Genomic DNA, 14,316 nt, shown 5'->3' on the forward strand with positions numbered 1-14,316 from the left:
AAGTCTGAAATCTTCTGGCTCATCATTTCTTGTGGAGCAATAGTATTCCATTATATTCATATACCATAACTTGTTCAGTCATTCCCCAGTTGATGGGTATCCCCTCAATTTCCAATTCTTTGCCACCACAAAAGAGCTTCTATAATTTTTTTTTGTACATGTGTGTCCTTTTACCTTTTTATGATCTCTTTGGGATACAGAAATATACTACTGTATTTCTGGATCAAAAGGTATGTACAGTTTTATAGCCCTTTGGGCATAGATCCAAATTGCTTTCCAGAATGGCTGGATGAGTTTACAATTCCACTAACAATGTATTAGTGTTCCAATTTTCCCACATCTTCTCCAACATTTATCATTTTCCTGTTTTGTCATGTTAGCCAATCTGATAGCTGTGATGTGATACCTCAGAGTTGTTTTAATTTGCATTTCTCTGATCAATAGTGATTTAGAGTGGTTTTTTATGTAATCATAGATTGCTTCAATTTTTTCCACCTGAAAATTGCCTTCCACCTATCCTTTGACCATTTATCATTTGAGGAATGACTTGTATTCTTATAAATTTGATTAGTTCTCTATATTTTTAAGAAATGAGGCCTTTATCACAGATACTGGCTGTAAAAATTGTTTTCAAGCTTTCTGCTTCCCTTCTAATCTTGATTGCATTGGCTTTGTTTGTGCAAAACCTTTTTAATTAAATGTAATCACGATTATCCATTTTGCATTTCATAATGTTCTCTGTATCTTGTTTGGTCATAAATTCTTCCCTTCTCCATAGATCTGACTATTTCTTGCTCTCCTAATTTGCTTATAGCACCACCCTTTATCTAAATCACGTACCCATTTTGACCTTATCTTGGTATCAAGTGTAAGAATGTAAGAACTCAGATAGTGAGTTCTTAATCCCAGAAGCTGGAGTCTTTGGGTTTACGAACAGTAGATTACTATAATCATTTACTACCATCTTGTGTACCTAACCTATTCCACTGACCTACCACTCTATTTCTTAGCCAGTACCGAGTAGTTTTGATGATTGCTGCTTTATAATACAGTTTTATATCTGGTATGGCTAGGCCACCTCCCTTGCATTTCTTTTCACCAATCCCCTTGATATTCAAGATCTTTTGTTCTTTCAGATAAATTTTGTTATTATTTTTTCTAGCTCTATAAAAATCATTTTTGGTAGTTTGGTATGACACTGAATAAGTAAATTAACTTAGGTAGAATTGCCATTTTTATTATATTGGCTCAGCCTACCCATGAGCCATTGATATTTTTCCAATTATTTAGATCTGACTTTATTTGTGCAAAAAGTGTTTTGTAATTGCATTCATATAGTTTCTGGGTTTGTCTTGGCAGGTAGACTCCAAAATATTTTATATTGTCTACAGTTATTTTAAATGGGATTTCTCTTTCTATCTCTTGCTGTTGGGCTTTGTTGGTAGCATAGAAATGCCAATGACTTATGTGGGTTTATTTTATATCCTGCAACTTTGCTGAAGTTGTTAATTATTTCAAGCAGTTTTTTAGTTGATTCTCTAAGTATACCATCATATCATCTGCAAAGAGTGATAACTTTGTTTCTTTATTGCCTATTCTAATTCCTTCAATTTCTTTTTCTTCTCTTATTGCCTAAGCTAACATTTCTAGTACAATATTGAATACAGTGGTGATAATGGACATCTTTCTTTCACCCCTGATCTTATTGGAAATGCTTCTAGCTTACCCCCATCACATATAATTCTTGCTGATGGTTTTAGATAGATACTGCTTATCATTTTAAGGAAAACTCCATTTATTACTGTGCTCTCTGGTGTTTTTAATGGGAATGGGTATTGTATTTTGTCAAAAGCTTTTTCTGCATCTATTGAGATAATTGTGTGATTTCTGTTAGTTTTGTTATTGATATGGTCAATTATGCTGATAGTTTTCCTACTACTGAACCAGTCCTATATTCCTGGTATAAATCCTACCTGGTCATAGCATATTATCCTTGCGATAAGTTGCTGTAATCTCTTTGCTAATATTTTATGTAAAATTTTTGCATCTATATTCATTAGCAAAATTGGTCTATCTTTTTCTTTTTCTGTTTTGGCTCTTCCTGGTTTAAGTATCAGCCTGATATTTGTATCATAAAAAGAATTTGGCAGAACTCCTTTACCTATTTTTCCAAATAGTTTATATAGTATTGGGATTAATTGTTCTTTAAATGTTTGAGAGAATTCATTTACAAATCCGTTTGGCCCTGGAGACTTTTTTCTTAAGGAGTTCATTGATGACTTGTTCAATTTCTTTTTCTGAAAGGGAATTAAGTATTTTATTTCCTCTCCTGTTAATCTGGGAATTTATATTTTTGTAAATATTCATCTATTTCACTTAGATTGTCAGATTTATTGGCATACAGTTAGGCAAAAGAGCTCCTAATTATTATTTTAATTTCCTCTTCATTGGTGGTGAATTCTCCCTCTTCATTTTTGATACTGGTAATTTGGTTTTCTTCTTTCTGTTTTTTTAAAATCAAATTAACCAAAGGTTTATCTATTTTATTGGGGTCCCCCCCATAAAACCAGCTCTTAGTTGCATTCATTGGTTCAAGAGTTTTCTTAATTTCAATTTTATTAACGTCTCCTTTGATTTTCAGAATTTCTAATTTGGTACTTAATTGGGCATTTTAAATTTGTTCTTTTTCTAGCTTTTTCAGTTGCATGCCCAATTCATTGATCTCATCTTTCTCTATTTTATTCATGTAAGCATTGAGAGATATAAAATTGCCCCTAAGAACTGCTTTGGCTGCATCTCATAAGTTTTGGTATGCTGCCTCATTATTGTCATTCTCTTGGATGAAGTTATTGATTGTTTCTATGATTTGTTGTTTGATCCAATCATTATTTAGTTTCCAATTAATTTTTAATCTATCTTTCCATGTCCCTTTATTACATGTAATTTTTATTGCATCACAATCTGAAAAAGATGCATTTAATATTTCTGTCTTTCTGCATTGGATTGTGAGGTCTTTATGCCTAGTTCATGGTCAATTTTTGTGTAGGTGCCATGTACCACTGAGAAAAAAGTATATTCCTTTCTATCCCCATTCAATTTTCTCCAGAAATCTACCATATTAACTTTACTAAAATTCTATTCACCTCCTTAACTTCTTTCTTGTTTATTTTGTGGTTAGATTTCTCTAGTTCTGAGAGGGGAAGGTTGAGGTCCCCCACTAGTATAGTTTTGCTGTCTGTTTCTTTCTGTAACTCACTTAACTTCTTTAAGAATTTGGATGCTATACTACTTGATGCATATATGTTTAGGATTGATATTACTTCATTATCTATGGTACCTTTTAGCAAGATGTAGTTTCCTTCTTTATTTCTTAATTAGATCTCTTTTTGCTTTTGCTTTGTCTGAGATCAGGATTGCTATCCCTGCGTTTTGTTTTTTTTTTTTACTTAATCTGAAACATAATATATTCTGCTCCAACCTTTTACCTTTACTCTGTATCTCTCAGTTTCAAATGTGTTTCTTGTTGTTGCAACAATTTGGCTAGCAGCTGCTGTGGGGGTGAAAAACCAACATGAACCCAACAACAAGAACACTGCAAGCACAGGTTCTTTTGATTTGCTTTACTAAGGAAAGTAGCGTTAAGGGGTTAACAATCTTACTTTAATCCAACATACATATATATATATATATCATTCACTTAGTTCAGGGGAAAAAGCCAGCACCCTGAACTTCAGAGCAAATACAAACAAATTACAAACATACATTCATAAACAGACCAAATACAATTCATAGTTACCAAGAAACCATCAACGTCTGAGTTCAGCCAAGAGGCCCTTAAAGTGGTTGCCCAGAGTCCCTCACTTCCAGGAGTAAGAGCCTCCAAGAGAACGCCAACCTCTGGGTTTATATATGTTGTTCAGGGTCAAAGGTGTCACACATATGACTCACCCACGTGACCTAAAAGCATCACAAAAACATGACTTAAACCCACATGGTCTAAAAGCCTCTGATGCCACAAACATGTCACTCAAACCCATGTAAACTAGGATTTCCCTTGAGGCAAGGAGGTCATCAAGGACTCCTAATTTAATCAAGGAAACAAAGGCCAAACTCTTCAAGGGCTAAAAGCCCATCTTGATTGCCAATACACTTGTAAACACTATATTGTAAGATTATGGTTTTTAATCTATTCTGCTATCTGCTTCCATGTGCACCAGTGCAGCCCCAGGTGGGTAGGCATCCTCTAGCTGCCAGACCTCCACATGCTTCAGCACAGTCCACAGGCAGGAGTCCTCCAGCGGCTAGACACCCATCGCCTCAGTGTAGCCCCAGGGAATGCAGAAAAACCCCACCTGGCCTCAGCACAAGGACCCCACGCTGTGTCTTTCTCTCCATCCTATTCCCCACCCCTTTTATGCTTTTCTCTCCTCTTTTTCCCTTTCCTTCCTTGGTAGTGTTTTGCTTCTGACCACCACCTCTCAGTCTGCCCTCCTTTCTATCAGCCCCTCTCCCTTTTCTTTCCTTCCCCCCTACTACTTCTTCTCTCCCTTCTACCCTCCCTCCTATACACTTCTCCCCCTTTTCTTTCCCCTTTCTTCTCCTATTTCCTCTTGAGTAAGATAGATTTCTGTACCCAGCTGAGTATGTATGTTATTCCCTCTTTGAGCCAAATCCAATGAGAGTAAGGTTCAAACAATGCTCACTTCCTTCCCTTTTTTCCCTCTATTGTAATAGGTCTTTGTGCCTCTTAATGTGATGTAATTTACCCTTTTCTGCCTCCTCCTTTCCTCCTCCTAGTACAATCCTTTTTTTCCACCCTTTAATTAACTAATTTTTTTTATCATCAAATCAAAGTTAACTTATACCCCCCACTCGCTGTCTATGTATACCCCTTCTAGATGCCATAATAAAGATATGGTTCCAAGTATCATCTTCCTATGTAGGGATGTAAACAGTTTAACCTTATTGAATAACATGTTTTTTTTTCTTTCTTGTTTACTTTTTTATGCTTCTCTTGAGTCTTGTATTTGAAGATTGAATTTTTTGTTCAGCTCTGGTTTTTTCATCAGGAAAGTTTGGAAGTCCTCTATTTCATTGAATATCCATCTTTTCCCCTGAAAGATTAATCTCAATTTTTTCTGGGTAGTTGATTCTTGGTTATAATCCAAGCTCCTTTGCCTTCTGGAATATTATAATTCAAGCTTTCTTCAGTCAATTTTTGTCCTTCCTTTTCCAAGCTGTTGACTCTTGCATACCTCTCATTTCTTTTCCCAATTTTTCTTTTAACTCTTTCTACCTCTTTCTTTAACTCTTCTACCTTCACCTTTTTGGACTTAAGACCAATTCATGTTCCCCTTTGAGCTTTCAGATGTAGGTATATTGACAATGTTGTCTTCTTCTGAGTTTGTATTTTGGTCTTCCCTGTCCCCATAGAAACTGTCTATGGTCAGCATTTGTTTTTTGCTCATGGTGTTTACCCATTTCCTGGCTTTTAAAGTTGAACTCTGCTTCTGGGGCACAGGAGGCACTGTTCCAAGCTTTTTGTGCTGAAGACCAGGGGCCTGGTCACTGGCTTTGTGTACTGGGGTCTCAGGTGCTGGCAGCTGGAGGTTATAGGGGTCTGGCAGCTTACCTGGTGCTGAGCTGGGGTCCTTGTGCTGAGGCCAGGTGGGGTTTTTCTGCATTCCCTGGGGCTACACTGAGGCAATGGGGGTCTGGCTGCTGGAGGACTCCTGCTCGCTGTGGACTGTGCTGAAGCATGTAGAGGTCTGGCAGCTAGAGGATGCCTACCCGCCTGGGGCTGCACTGGTTGTATATGGTAGTTCTCCGAGATGGAGTCTGCTGGTTCCCCTGGCTATCCAAAGGCATGCAGGGGGTCCTGGTATTGGCTTTTGCCTGCTCCACCTCCCTGGGGATCAGGATCTCCAGCTGGCTTTCTGAAATGGGGCTTGTTGCTGGCTTGCTGGGACACTTCCTTTCCTGGGCTGTGCTCCCCTTTTACTCTAGCAAGATTCCTAAGCTAAAAGACTGCTCTACCCCATTTTTCTACTGGCTCTGCTGTTCTTGGATTTTTCCTGGGATGCTATTTTCTGTTTTTTTTTTTTTTTTCCAGAGGTCAATAAGGGCAAGTGACAGTGATTTACTGTTTACTCCACCATCTTGGCTCCCAGCTTCATTTCATGTGCTTAGAGAAATTTTCTGTTGTGGGTTCACATTTTTTTAATCTCCTAATTGAGTTTTCAGATTCTGCATTGGAAGCTCTAGGTTCTGACCTATATTCATTTCTAATTTCTTATTTTTGTTGTTGTTGTTCGTTGTTCAGTCATTTCCAGGCATATCTGACTCTTTGTGACCCTATTTAGGGTTTTCTTGGCAAAGGTACTGGAGTGGTTTGCCATTTCCTTCTCAAGATCATTTTACTGATGAGGCACTGAGGCAAACAGGGTTAAGTGACTTGCCCAGGGTCACCCAGCTAGTAAGTGTCTGAGGCCAGATTTGACCTCAGGAATATGAGACTTTCTGACTCCACACCCAGCACTCTATCTACTCTGTCACCTAGCTGCCCCAGTTTCTTATTTTATGGATTTCGTCTCTCCTTTAAACAATTTAGGGTTTCTTGTTGTTCTATATTCTCTTGAGAGTCTCCAGGATTCTCTATATTATCAGGCATTGGCTTGCTTTCCTTTGTATTTATTAAGAAAGCTCAATATTCTTTTTGAAAATTTACTATTTATCTCTACTTCTGGTTTTAGGATCTTCTCTGCTGATTTATTTACTTGTGCTCTGGGCTTTTATTGAGCATTTTCCTCTTGACATCTTTGGTGTTTTAGCTAAAAAAATTTTTCCTATCTGCTGTTACTCACTTTCTGGTTTCTCCCCCATTATTGGTGGGAACACTGCCAATGCTGGCCTGCCAAACTTCCTCAACCTCTTTGCTGAGGGATATAGTGTTCACTGGCTCATGTCCATGCCCTCAGTGCCATAGTGGAGGGGGGAAAGGAATGACACCAACAAGGTTTCAATCTCCTCTCCTTCAGGCCAGGTAAAGCTATGTAGACTGGCTCCCTTCCTCAATTCCCCGTTTGATCCCTCTCCTTTTTTCCTGCCATCTAGTTTAAATAAGAATCTGTTGCTTTTTATCGGGTGGAGGAAAGGTAAGGAGAGCAAACTGGGTACAGTCTCTGAAACCTTTGGGATCTCTAACCTAGGACCAGGCTTCTATCAGAAGTCAATACATTTTAACCTGTCCCCTCTTGCTATGTTTGACTGGGCAGGGGTTGAGGTAAGGGGTTCCGGTAGAGTCTTTGAATCAGAAACAAGAACATGGGATCCTAAAATGGGTCTCAGTTGTAAGGCTTGAGATTAGCTTGTTTCCCATTGGCTGGAGGCTGGTTGGGGAGAAGTGCGCTGAATGAGTGTTTTGAGGGTCAGAGTTTTCTGTTGTTATTGCATAAGTATTTTGTTGGCGTCCTCTCTTTTTTGTCTTATAGATTCAGCTGTGCAATATGGCATATAATTTTCCTCTTTCTCTTCCCCCTCCTCCTCCTCCTTCTCCTCCTCTTCTTCATTTAGAGAGTTCAAGGTATCTGGAAAAAGGGACTGATCCCTCAACTTGTAGGTCACATGATCTGGAAGTCTATCTTGATTTTTTAAGTAAGGTTGGAAATAGGTATTACATTTTAAAAGTATTTTGCTCTTTAATAAAAAATGCCGCTTTGAAGACTCTTCTCCAATAAGGCTGTTGACTATGTGTTTGTTAAAATTACACAGGGTTCTATGAAGGTAACTATTCAATGCTTTTTCATGAGTGTAGATACCAATCAAACATTTGTTATTAATTACTCACTATGTACCAAGTGCTATACTAGACACTGTGGATACTGTGGCAAGAATGAAGCCATCCTTGTCCTTGAAGCCATGTTAATGTAGCTAGAGGAACAATATGTGAATGTAGTAGAAGGGTTGACTGATAAACCCCTGGTGAACTGAATTTCTTCTAGCCCAATTGATAAAATTATAGGATATGAAGGAAAGGATACAGATAGATACAAGGAGGTGTGAAGGCTTTAGAGGAAATGTGAAGAAATATTTATATTTTTAAGGAAGTAAAGGAGTTCCTTTATCCAACTTGATGGAATTATAAGGCAGCCAGCTAGACATTGTATGGCTAATGGGTTAGCTGTACCTTCTGAAGGCCCTTAGAAAGGTCAGCAAGCTCTGCAAATAGACACTATCTGAAGAGCCAGGTGTGTTCTCTCTGGCAGTAGAGAAAAGAGTCAGTTACAGGGAATGGATCCAGGTCTTGAGAAGGAATTGATTTTTTTTATGTAAAAATGTTTGAAAACTATTTATTTAGAAATATAATAGATAATGGTAATAATTTTCTGTAAATTTGATATCTTAAGATGTCTTCATCTGAGTACTTGAGAGCCTACCTGCCAAGACAAAACCAGGAAGAATATGAACACAATAGTGAAACACTTCACACAAATAAAGTGAGATTTAAACAACTGGAAAAATATTGATTACTCGTGGGTACGCTGAGTCAATATAATAAAAATGACAATTCTACCAAAAATTAGTTTACTTGTTCAGTGTCATACCAATCAAACTACCAAAAATTATTTTACAGAGCCAGAAAACATAATAATGAAATTTTTCTGGAAGAATAAAAGGTCGAGAATATCAAGGTAATCAATAAAAAAAATGTGAAGGAAACCCAGAGTACCAGATCTCAAACTGTATTACAAAGTGGCAGTCCTAAAACCAATCTGGTACTGGCAATGGGGTATAGAAATCCATCTGGCCATGCAAGAAAGTAAGAGGAAGGGGCAGGGAGTATGGGGGCAGGGAGTGGGATGACAGAAGGGAGGGCAGACTGGGGAAAGGGGCAATCAGAATATGTGCCATCCTGGGGTGGAGGGGGGAGGGCAGAGATGGGGAGAAAATTTGTAACTCAAAATCTTGTGGAAATGAATGTTGAAAACTAAAAATAAATAAATTAATAAAAATATAACTAAGTATAACTAAGAGTGGTAGATCATATAAGACACACAATATACAATAGTAAATACATATTTACAATAGTAAATATGTAGTAATCTAATGGTTTTTTAAAAAAACATTTTTATTTAAAGTTTTGAGCTGAAGGAAATGATTTTTACTTTGCCTTGTACTTCTTCTGTGGGTGGGGGATGGGGAAGGGATTTTTTTTCTCCTCCCCTCTCCACTGGTAATGGCATCTAGCAGTGGGGCAGTTCATGCAGGGTCTCACAGTCATTTGGCCAGTCAATAGACATTTCTTTAACACCTACCATGTGCCTGTTACTGTCCTAAGCTCTGGTGATACAAAAAAAGAAAGATAGCTCCTGCCCTCAAGTTGCTCATTATCTAATGGAAGAATGACAACACACAAAAGAAAGCTAAAAAGAGCAGAGGGAAAGTATCTGGTGTGAGGGCATAATGGCAAAGTTGAGAGCAGTATAGCTGGGTAGGAAATAAAGAGACAGCTGGCTTTAGAAGTCCATTTTCAGAGTTGAGGAAAAACTAGTGCTGAGGAGTCTGGTTGAGTTTTGGAGAGGGGTGAAACAGCACAAAGTAACTCAGCTGAGCGACCTGCCCAGTAGAGACATAACATCCAACGAAAATGGACACCATGAGAAGAGAAAGCACCTCAGCGCACTGCAATGGTGGGGAAATGAGTTGTCTTAGCCACATATGTTCTGTGTGCGTGTGCGTGTGTGTGTGTGTGTGTGTGTGTGTGTGTGTATGTGTGTACGCGTGTGTGCCTGCCTTTCTACTAATGTCCTCTAACTAGTTGTCCATTCTTCACACTGATACTGTATTTGTGGGAAAGTGTGTCCCAAGTTTATGAGGATGGATATTTTGTAGCTACTGTTCTTGTGATATCATCTCAATAAATGCCTTTGCTTTGAGCTAATTGTGTCTTCCAGCAGACTCTTAAAGATAAACACACTGGTGGGAGCTTGTGAACTATTGTTTCAAGAGTGTGAGCCCACAACCTTGGGACGGTTGTTCCCTGGGAAATCCCAGAAGGAGTACTGCACAGGCTGCATCAAGTTTGCTTTGGTACAAGGCCCAGGCAATGGATGAGTCACTCCCCTTCCTCAGCTGGGCTGGATCTTTGCAGGACATAGTATCTTGGCTGATGGGTCAGTCTGTTGCTGTGCCAGATCACACAGGTCATTCAGCTTCTAGGACTCCTCCTGGGACCTGACTTCAGCTGCTACTGGCTCTGGTTACTGGTTGGATCTCTGATGCCTTTGATGGTTCTCCCAGTTTTATTGGTTTCTTGGGTGGTTCCCTCCCAGAATGCTTTCTTGCTTAACATTAGGAAAGGGGTGGGAGAAGCAGGTATCACATGAACCTCACTCTTATCTGAAACAGACAAAGGAGAATTGAACACATTCTTATGTGTGCGCCTGCGTACTCGTGTGTGTGTGTGTGTGTGTGTGTGTGTGTGTGTGTGTGTGTGTGTGTGTGTGCAGAATTTGGAGCAGGAATACATTATACTCAACAAAGAAAAAAAGATGAGGATAATAGGAGAAGGGAACGGGTTTAAGAGGAAAGGGTAGAATCGGGGAGAGAATAGTCACAAGCAAAACCAATTTCAGCTGGTCAATAAAGAGAGGATTCTAATGTAAGAAAGTGTAGAGCCAGTGGATGGGGCCTGAGAGGAAGATAGGAGGATCGGCAGAGTGGAAGCAGGCGGCTTTAATTACAGATCAATAGTTTTGATCACATTCCTTCTTCTTTGTGAAGGGGAGGTCACTGAGAGCGTGAGGATACAAAGGAGGAAAGTACACAATTAACAATCCTAACTGTGACTGTGAATGAGATGAACTCACCTATAAAGTGGGAGTATGGAAGGGAATGGGTAGGAGGCAACAGTACCAGCGCCTTTGGAAAGGATGGCCACCAACAAGAGGGGAACCGGCCGAAACGTTACCGTTTTACTAACAGACATCTCAGGAGTGGTTGGTTGAACAGTCTGCACAGAGGTAAAACGTGGGATGCTTCATCAGCAGACTTGCAAAACTGCTCTATGTTCTGATAAGGTTGAGATGTTAGCCATCAGGCAGATTATGATAGTAGTTGTAAGTTAACTTTCTGAATCCCGCAAGCCAGCCCTCCAATATTGACTATTCCATGGGTGACATTTTGGTGTTGTTCAGTTTTTTCAGTCAAGTCTGACTCTCCCTGGCCCCATTTGGAGTTTTCTTGGCAAAGGTACAGGAGTGGTTTGACATTTCCTTCTCCAACTCATTTTACAGATGAAGAAACTGAGGCAAACAGGGTTAAGTGACTTGCCCAGAGTCACCCAGCTAGTAAGTGTCTGAGAACAGATTTGAACTCAGGTCTTCCTGACTTCAGGCCTGGTGCTCTGTGCACTGTGGAGCCACCTAGCTGCACTGGGTGGCATTTCGAATGCTTTTAATTTCAGAATCTGACTCCTCCAACAGTGTCTGTAACTTTCCAAACTCAGTTGGCATTTGTTGTTGTTGTTTAAATCAACAAGTATGTGGCTTCAGGGCATCCCTATGCAACTAGAACTTTCTAGCCAAGAGGAAGAACCTCATAAATGAAAATATTAGGATTTCTTTTTCTGCCTTCTTTTGGATTCTGGGTGTCCCAGACCATGGAGACAACTTAAGTTGCTTTATCTTTGGCACATAATTTTGGTTTTGGAGAGGTCTGAGAGGATGTGGGGATCAGAGAAAATGTCTAGTGCTCCATCTTGTTGCTCAAGTGGCCCAGAAGGCTCTGGAAAGCACCAAAAAACATTAGGAAAGGGAAATTGCCACATCCTAGATGGGGGTGGGTAACTTGTGGCGTCAAGGCCACATGTGGCCCTCTAGGTCCTTAAGTGTGGCCTTTTGAATCCAAACTTCAAAGAAAGAATCCCCACATGTGGCCCTCTAGGTCCTGAAGTGAGGCCCTGTGACTGAACCCAAACTTCACAGAACAAATCCCCTTAATAAATGAATTTGTTCTGTAAAACTTGGACTCAGTCAAAAAGGCTGCACACAAGGACCTAGAAGGCCACATGTGACCTCCAAGCTGCAGGTTCTCCAGCCCTGTGAAGGTACCAGCTGCTCTGCCCTCACCTTACCCTCCAAGTTGAGAGAATAACTTGTGACTGATTTGCATCCTGAGTTCCTCTGTGTGTGTATACATTCACTTTGGATGAACATTAGTGAATAAAGGAAGTGGATTGAGATTTTCAGAGCCTGAAATAGAGGAATAATTCAGCTCACTTCAATTCATCAAATCCTTCTGCAACAGCCAAAGTGATATTCCTAATGTATAATTTTGATCATCTCATTCTCCTGCTTGAAAAGTTCCCGTGGCTTCCTCATGCCTCTAGGATAAAATATGACCTCTTCGTGGTGTTTGAAGCCCCTCACGGACTGTCTCTGGTCTCCTCTTTCAAGCAGATTACACGTTATTCCCCTTTACACACTCTGTGCACTAGCCAAAGTGGTCTACTGGCCAGTCTTCATACATTCCACTCTCTCTCCCATCACCAGGTCTTTGATGACCAGAATGTCCTCTCTCTTGCCCTCTGGCTCTTAGACTCTCTGACTTCCTTCAAAGCTCAGCTCAAGTGACCCCAGTTGTTAAATCTACCTTCTCCCCCACTGATTTCCTTTCCATGTCATTTATATTGACTTCTTTGTGTACAGGATTTCCCTCCTCACCCCACAGAATGTAAATCTGTGGAGGGCAGGGGATGTTTCACTTTGGAGTTTTGTGTCTTAGGACCTAGCATAGAGCCCGGCATTTAAATATTTATTACTGTTATTTGACATCTATCTTGTGCCAGGCACTGTAGACACAAAGACAAAAAAAAAGTCTCTGCCCTGCCCCCGCCCCCCTTCCCTCTGAGCTTACATTCTCAGCCCAGAAAACAAAGGTAAGAGAATGAAGCCGGATGAGAAGGGAACCAAGATGGCGACTACTAGGAACTATTTCATCAGAGTCACAGGAAATGATCCAGAATGGAGGAAAGCCATGTCCTAAAAGCTCTGAGGACTTGGAGAATCTCAGGGGAGATAACTGATGCATGGGAAAGGATTTTAGGAAATGAAAGGGAATTTTCATATACATTTGAAAAACAAACTTATCCAGTGTTGAGTAGCAGGAGAGAAATGAATGAATTAGGGAATTAGGTGACCTATGCCCTATCAGACCAGCTCTAATAATCATTTTCTTCCAGGGATGCTGCTGACTCCATTCACAAAAGCAGGCATCTTGAAGCTGCTACTGACCTCCCTCCTCCTGTCCCAAGGTTCCATGAAATTTCACAAGGTGAGAGTGTTACTGTTCCTGAACTCCTTTAAGGGGTTTCAGTCTATCCCAAAATTGCCTCATTCCTCGCTGAAACTCATAATTGAGGTGGGGAATGCCCTGGATGGAGCCTCCCTCTCCTTTCTCTGGGTCCACTTCCCAAAATGGGATGCTCAGAAAAAATGGTGGCTATATTGGGATGGAAATATCCTTTGCTCTTTCTTCTGAGGCTACCATCTCATAAGATGGCCTCAGTATCTTAATTTCTCAGGTCAACTGGTATTCCTTTAACTAAGCTTCTGTGTGGGTCTATTTATATTGCAAAGCACCAGTACTCTAGACATATAAAAATCACCATTACTCGTATTAGTCTCTATAGTTAATGATAAGTACAAGTAAATCAACAGACATTAATACTTAAATATTCAAATAATCAAATTTTTATAACAGGAACTATTTGGATTATAAAGGAAAAACACACAAGAAACTTTAAATTTTTTTTAATTTTTTGAAAACTTTAAAAAATGTTAAATTTTTGGAAGGTTTTTAAATTTTAAAAATTGTTCTCTGTCAAACTAAGATAGCCAAAGATTCTCAAGTAGAAAATCTCTTCAGTGGGTCCCTGTTAATGCAAAGGGCACCCCCATAAATCCCAGATGAGTCCTCATAGTGTAGTCCAGGTATGGTACTGGCTCACCTACATGGGCAGTGATATGGCATCCACACTCCCTTTCTGGCTCACTTATCCCACCCACCCTGCCCCTACAAATACATATTTGGCCTCCTTCAGGGGTCGGGGGCAAGCCATGGCCACAAACACGTAACTATGACAAAAGTTCTCTCTCAGAGTACGCTTCTACTACTTACCACTGTGGCTCCTGAGTGAGGACTGGTATTTCCCATTTATTAAAAAAATCACAAACTCTTTAAAAAATTATGGATATCTTTTCTTCGTTTTTTTAACCTTACCAATGTTTCCTCTTTCCAGAAAGTTATCTCATATAA

At 39.8% G+C, this 14,316-nt stretch overlaps 1 protein-coding gene across 1 annotated transcript in view; it reads left to right on the forward strand.

Moving 5' to 3' along the window:
* LRCOL1 (leucine rich colipase like 1) overlaps positions 1–14,316 on the forward strand; it is a 36,921-nt gene that overhangs the window by 8,834 nt on the left and 13,771 nt on the right. The window contains exon 4 of the mRNA XM_036766000.1: positions 13,241–13,332. Within this exon, the coding sequence (XP_036621895.1) occupies positions 13,241–13,332 (92 nt within the window). The remainder of the gene's footprint in view (positions 1–13,240; positions 13,333–14,316) is intronic.

This window comes from Trichosurus vulpecula, chromosome 1, assembly GCF_011100635.1.
Source record: "Trichosurus vulpecula isolate mTriVul1 chromosome 1, mTriVul1.pri, whole genome shotgun sequence".
In the NCBI taxonomy this organism is placed as follows: domain Eukaryota; kingdom Metazoa; phylum Chordata; class Mammalia; order Diprotodontia; family Phalangeridae; genus Trichosurus; species Trichosurus vulpecula.